This window comes from Helobdella robusta (genome assembly GCF_000326865.2).
Source record: "Helobdella robusta unplaced genomic scaffold HELROscaffold_44, whole genome shotgun sequence".
Lineage (NCBI taxonomy): Eukaryota > Metazoa > Annelida > Clitellata > Rhynchobdellida > Glossiphoniidae > Helobdella > Helobdella robusta.
Window position 1 is genome coordinate 1,013,539 of NW_008705063.1, and position 7,604 is coordinate 1,021,142.

General features: G+C 32.1%; 1 protein-coding gene across 1 annotated transcript; it reads right to left on the bottom strand.

The window, feature by feature from the left end:
• Positions 1–4,729: 4,729 nt before the first annotated feature.
• HELRODRAFT_177805 (hypothetical protein) lies at positions 4,730–5,776 on the bottom strand (the record flags this gene model as incomplete). Its single annotated transcript, XM_009025954.1, has 3 exons — positions 4,730–5,336; positions 5,471–5,572; positions 5,700–5,776. The coding sequence occupies 3 exons, from the start codon at positions 5,774–5,776 to the stop codon at positions 4,730–4,732; spliced, it is 786 nt and encodes a 261-aa protein (XP_009024202.1).
• Between the last annotated feature and the right edge of the window lie 1,828 nt (positions 5,777–7,604).

A 7,604-nucleotide genomic window follows, 5' to 3' on the forward strand; every position in this document is an offset into this window, starting at 1 on the left:
AATTTTCAAAAGGAAATATCCAACAATTAACACTGAATGGATGCACTACTCTCCATACATTTACTTCTTATTAAATTTAGAAAATCATTTGAAAAATCAAACAACTCTCTATCGCTCTCTTTCTCTCTATCTCTCGTTCTTTCTCACTCTTTCCTCTCTATATATAAACCTAAAACACCATTTTGTTTTTATTTATATGTCAATGAGCTGAACCGATATCACAAAAAATTATTTAAAATGTTAAAAGGACTTTAAATAAAATGAACAGCGGTAATGATTATATAAGATAGTTCATGTTATTACAGATGCTGAAATTAGCGTTCAAACATTCCCATGAAATGAATTTAATTGAACAGATAGAAAGACAATATAGAAAAGAGATAACAAAGGAGAACGAGAAAGAGAGAGAGAGAGAGAGGGAGAGAGAGAAAGATAGAAGAGAGAGAGAGAGAGAGAGAAAGATGGAAGAGTGCATGTATCTATTGAGTATGAATGCATCAATGAATGTTACATTTGAAAATTAGATGCATGCATGCATACATTTCTGTTGAATGACTGAGTGAATATTTGTATTTTAAGAATGAATAAATAACTAAATGAATGAGTGAACGATCGAACAAATGAACGAACGAATGAATTAATTTCAATACTGACGAATTAATTAATTAACTAGTGATATTAATTAAATATATTTTAGTGATCAAGTGCTTCAGATGGTTGGATGATTGAACATTTGAAATAGGAGTAGAAATGTAGTAAAATGAATCATTTAACGAATGGCAGAATGAGCAATTTAAGGAGAACATAAATGGAATCATGAATAAATAAGCAAAAGAATGAATGAATGAATGAATGAATGAATAGACGATAGAACAGAAGAATGGGTAACCGAGTGAGTAAGCCATAAAATCATTAAATGAATAAGTGATTGGATGGATGGATGGATAGATGAGAAGAGGAGCAAACGAATAAATGAATGAAATGTTGTTATCTGCTGTTTTATGTGATATCTTTAGAAGAGACACCTAGACTCAACAAAAATCTCTCAAAGCTTAAAGTTTAAATTTTTTTTATGTCCTACACAGCTGCTTACGTTGGCGCTAGAGATGATGATGTTTCTTACATACTTTTTACATAAAAGTGTTTTACCTACATACAAATAAGAAAAATACATACAAATAAGAAAAATACATACATGAAAGCACACATACATAATTACAAGAACACAAATGAAATGAATTGAAACGAACTTAAACAAATTAGAGACAATGTGTGCAAGTGACATTTTTCCAATCTACAACCACCAGCATTTGAAGAAAAAATAAACTTAACACTGAGACAATTTAATGACTTATTTACAGTGTAACAAAATAAAGAATATTTACTTTTTAATTGCTGCTGTGCAAGGGTACGAATGCAAACCACAAATTCTGCAAAGTTTTAACAATTTTACATAGTTAAAACGCATCCACAAAGCCAGAACTAATGTAATTTAAAAAATTAAACAATGAATACTACATAAACATGTCTCCCGTTTAAACGTATTCATGGTTGTTTAGGTTTAGTCTGAGTGGTTGAAACACTTGTGAAGTGTGCCGAATGTATGTGAGTGTATCTGCATGATAGGTACATTTGCATATGCACAGCAGTCAAACAAAATTGCTCTTTTATTAAGAAAATTGGAGGATATATTTAAAAATGTAGGAATATTTGAAAATGTAGGAATGTTTGTTTATGCTATCACCATCAAGATCATTATCATCCTCATAATCATAACACCCGCATAATAATAATATTTTCAAAATCATCAACAATGTTTACAGATGTAAGTTTTAAAAAAAACTAGAAGTGGCTAGCTATCAGTCCAGTGTAATTTTAAAATATTTCATCTGTAACTGAAAAATTTAGAAAAAATTATGAATATTACAAATTGAATAAACATCTTCTCACAGCAGCAAGGCATATTTTTTTTTTTAGAGCAAGACATACTTTTTTGAATCAGCCTTGGATGCCAGCAAAAATAAAATACCAAGATGATGATAGACAAGTTGGAGATAAAAGAAATGATATACTGGAAAACCATGCTCATATATATGAAAACATTTTTTAAATTGGGAATATTATTTTTATTATTATTATTTGAAATTAATTCAGCAGAGCACTTATTAACTGATTTATCAATTAATAAATGAATTTAATTAATTAATTAACTAATTTCATTTAATCTATTAATTATTTCATGTATCGTCATAAAGGAATGAATAAGCATACAAAAATTCGGCTTAGTCAGACAATGGGAAGTTTTCAAAAAGTTGATTACAAGATTTGTACAGCACAAACAAACAAACAAATTAACTAACAAAATACAAACGAACGAATGAACAAACAGACTAAAGAAATTAACATAAACCAGTAAAATACTATCACATCAAAAACATGTTGATATCAATCATCATCATTACTAATGAGTTTAAGTTTTCCAGCATTGAAAACAATGGGTGAATGGGAGGAAATTATAACACGCACACACATACACACACACGCACACACACACACACGCACACACTGTCATAAACTTCATGAAAAAGAGCCATGTCAGCTTCAGAGTATAACTGCCAACTAAACCAGAGGTGGTTTCCTATTCTAATCACTCCTTACACTTTTAACATTCTTCCAGAAATTCTTAAAAATTAAAATTATGATGCAAACTTGAATCTCTGCTAATATGCATGTATCAAATTAACGAGCCAACTGATGCAAATATTTTGTTATTACTCATTATAATTAGTATATATTATTATATATATTATTATATTATATATAATTAGTATATTTTATTATTATTAATATTATTATTAATTCTTTGTAAATTAATTTTCAGAGGCATAAAAACATGTGAAAACAGACACGACAGGCACTTGAACCCAGCATTAAACATATACATTAAATCTGACATCACTGCTGAGAATTTGATAAATATTATTTAATTATAAAAAATTCAGATTAACTTTGTTATTATCTTCTGGTTGGTTAAAATGAAATGTCCTTTTAGCATTAAAAATCTTGTTAATTATTATTATATAAGATCTGTTATAGAGGCTCTGTAAAATGATATTTTGTGATAGAAAGCCCTGGCTCAAATACTCACGTTGCAAATCACTGTGTTGCTAATCACGATTCATGTTCATTATTTGAGGTTACAAGGTTGTGCTTACATATATACAAATTGATGTACATTCTGCATTAATTCTGAAGGTAAAGACAATTTTCATATAAATACACAAATGAATTCAATTAAGTGAATGAACATTAGGTATGAAGAAACTATGCCCATGAGAAAGAGAGAAAGAGAGAAAGAGAGAGAGGGGGGGGGGGGGGGAAAGAGAGTGCGAAAGAGAAAAAAACCAAAAGAGAGAAAGAGAACAAGAGAACAACATATTTACATGAAGTTTAAAAGGTATTTATTTATTTGTCATATGTGGAGAAATTTATGACCTGAACCAAACTTGCTTGTCAGTCAGTCTGTCATGCAAGACAATGAAATACAGTTGTGATGCATTCATTGTACTATTGCAAACTTCATTTTTATGTGCTGTAATAATTTATTAATGTCTGCATGCTCATGTGTGTTGTTGTCTTTTACATATCGAACAAGTGGTTTTCTCTTGATCATGTGCATACACAGACCCAAACTCAAGCACACAGCACAAACTCTCTCTCTCTCTCTCTCTCTCTCACGCACACACACACACACACAATAATACGTAAACAAGAGTACACATCTACTACTACCACACTCACTTGATATTTATTTATGTGGTTTTTGTTTAATGCCTGTTTTTATGTCTAAGTGTCTAAGATTTCTCTCTCACTCCCTCCGCGCTCCCACTTACACACACACACACACACACACACACACACACACACACACACACACACACACACACATATATATATATATATTAATATGCTTCTATTTGTATGTTTAGTTTCAAAACCTACTATGATGTTTACCTGCATTCTTGCCAGTTGATAATAAAAGACATCACATGCCACTTTCACATTTTAAATTTTGACAATAAAATAATTGACAAATGATAACACACAAAAGTAACATTGTTTGGATGGTTATATGGTTATAAGATAATCCTTAACAAATAATGAAATAAAATAGCATATTGGCAAGGTAAACTTGAAAATGAAAGTAATGTCACAAAACTCTTTATGAATGATTTCAACTACAACAGCATGGTAAAAACACACTAACGTTACTGTTGTTGATGTTTTTGTTGATGAAATTCGCATCATCATTGTTGTTGTTGTTGTTTTTAATTCCAAGTTGGAAATTGTCTGGATGCTTGCAGCATTTGTCATAGTTACAATTATCCATACCTCCTTCCCTATGAATAACATTATCTCCGAATATACTGATGTTGTTGTTGTTGGCGTGACTGTTTGGTATCAAAGTGTAAGTTGTTGATGATGATGTGGGTGATTTGTTGCTTTTTCGAAACACTATCACGACTGGACGCTACAAAATTATTGTTGAATGAGTGGCCACTGAAACCGGCCACACCAAAAGATGGCACGTAGCAATCAACGCAACAACACACTGGCTCCAGCTTTCTAGATGTTTTTGTTGATGGCTTGCTGTTGTTTTGGTCGTGATGTAGTTGTTTTTGTTGTTGAATTGTTGTGTCAGCCGACGTTATTGATGGCGTTGCAGTTGTTAAATGACAGCAACAAGGGCCCCTTGGGCATTCCTTTTTACGGTTGTTTTGTTGTTGTTAGCACTGTTTGCCTGTCCAGTGTTGTTGCTGATGTGTCGCTTGCTGGCACCTTCATTTTTCTTATTCAAGTTTCTCTTCTTCAAATTGCAGCCTCTCTCAGAATCAGCAGCGACACTGTTAACTGCTGTCTTTGGGATGATATCCGGGAGTGATGATGATTCACTTTGCTTATCGGACCATTCACCGGCATCATCATTCTCATAGTCGTTATCATCACAGTTTTTGCCATCATCATTACCATCGTCAACGACAACGTCATCGTCATAATGATAATGATCGTTCGTATGTTTCTTCATCGTCAACTTCTTCTTCGGCTTCCTGATACCATCGTGACTCTGATTAGGACTCAACTTGTTGTTATTACTTTTGTTGCTTGTGTGATTGTTTACAATCTTCCAACAACAGCAACAGCAATGCTGACTACTGCTGCTTGCGTTGCTGCAACTTCCTATGGAACATTCCTCAGACGAAATGAGACCAAAATCTCTTTCTAGGTTCGGGAACTGTTCACAATCTTTGGTAACATCATCAACAGCATAGTTATGACTATTATTATTATTATTATTGTTGTTGTTGTTGTTATGATTATTACTGTTGTTACGGTTATTGTTGTTATTAAGCAGACGCTTGACGAACTTCATTAACTTGCCTGTACTCATAATACGATGTGGTGTTGCTACTTGGTGACCACTGCTGCGTGGCGAGATAGCTGTCGCTCTTGAATATCGTTGTTGCCGCTTCTGCTACTTTTGTCGTTGATGTTGATGACGTCGATGCAGACGCTGATGACGTCAAAGTGGAGGGGGGGAGGTGTGATTTGATGTAACTTCTGTCAGGGTGTGTAGAGTTTGTTTGATCCTACTACCTCTTCATCGAGATTTCTGCGGGGAAAAATTCAGTAGTTATCACCAGTTATCATACAACATGCAGAAGATAAGAGTGATTATATTGGTCACTTGAGTTAGCTCAGTCGGTATATGTGCCATGTCTTGAGCTGCTATGATGTGGTTCGAATACCGCCTGTCCAAAACTCAAAGACAGTCGTACACATATGATTGGGTTCTAGCGTGTGCATTTTTAATGTGTGTGTACGTCGTGTGGATAGTACAGTAGAGAACAAGCAGCTATGTGTTTGTAAAGATACATTATGAATAACGAATTATATCAAATCATATGCACGCACGCAGGTACACGAACAAGCATACACTTACACACACACACACAACACACAAAGATTAAGTTACACATATAGTTTGTATAATATACAAATTCACAGATGAAATATTGATAAAATAGAACACTGGTAAAATAATTATTTTAAAAAATCAATCAAATGCAAGTCATTGAAATTAAAATTCAGAAGCAAAAATGACACCACAAACATTGCTTAATAATATAACTAATATTATAAAATGATTAAATTATTTTATAACTATAACATAATTATTCTTATGATGATAACACGACTAAAGTTATGAAATTATAAATAACATATCATCAGATAACAAGAGATAAAACCTCAGCAATCATCTTAAATACTGAATGTCATCATTATCATTATAACACAACACCGCTTATGATAAAAAATTATAGTGAAAACAAAGTCTAGACACAAAAAATTATTATTATTACTATATAAATATATATATATAATATATATAAAGAGGACCAAACACATAAGGAGAGCCTCATTAAAATGTTGAATCTTTTTTTTACTCTCAAACAATACAAAGTTTATTTTATACCAAAATTCAACTTTTTAATTATTTTACAGCTCTAATCAACATTCAAGTACCCTGGCTAGGCTTGAGAGATAACAAATGAATACACACACATACACACACACAAAATAGATTAAATATTCACTCAAAATGGAAAAAATGATGAAAAGTGAACTTCAATCCAAATCTTTCGTTTAGGGTTGAGTTGAAAGACATGTGGATAAAAATTACTAACATCTCCTTACAACAGAAACTTCGCTATCCATAATTAATAATTTTCAACACCAACATCATTGGTACAGTGTAAGATCAGTAAGATATCATCAACGCTATCACTGTTAACATCATCATAGTCCACATGCTAGAAAAAACTAAGTAAAGTACAAGCCAATACATCGGACCAAAAAGCTATAGATATCAGGTACAATATAATCGATATAATCCAGAGTTTTACGTCAGCGACCAAGAAACAAATATAATAGACAAACAGATATAACAAACCTAAACATAAAGAGATTGGTCCAGATTCAAAAGCGCAGTGACAAACAAAAAATTTTTCTTAAATATAAGTAGACGAAAAGATGCATAGATACAGGCAGACATGCAGTGCTACGCATGCAGGAAAAGAAAAATAAATTGGCAATATCATCTATTATTGATAGATGCCCTGGATTCAAGTGCACACACAGATATATATGTTAATAAAGAAATATGGACAGACAGTTCGAAAATTCAGGCAGACTAATGTCAGACAACCTTAAACTTGGGTGTGGTTGACTAGGGATCTCTTGTTTGTTTGTCTGATTGCATGGGTGTCTGTCTATCTATACGTCTCTGAATATATTCTTTTGTATGTATTTTGTATGAATCATGAAGAGATGATGATGATGATGACAAGAATGAGGTCATCAATGATGATGGTTCACTGAAGTTAATGATTATAATGATGATGGAGTGTAAAAAGTTGATAGTATTTATTGAAAGTATTATTTAATATTGAAAGTATTATTTAGTATCGAAAGTATTATTTAGTATCGAAAGTATTATTTAGTATCGAAAGTATTATTTAGTATTGAAAGTATTATTTAGTATC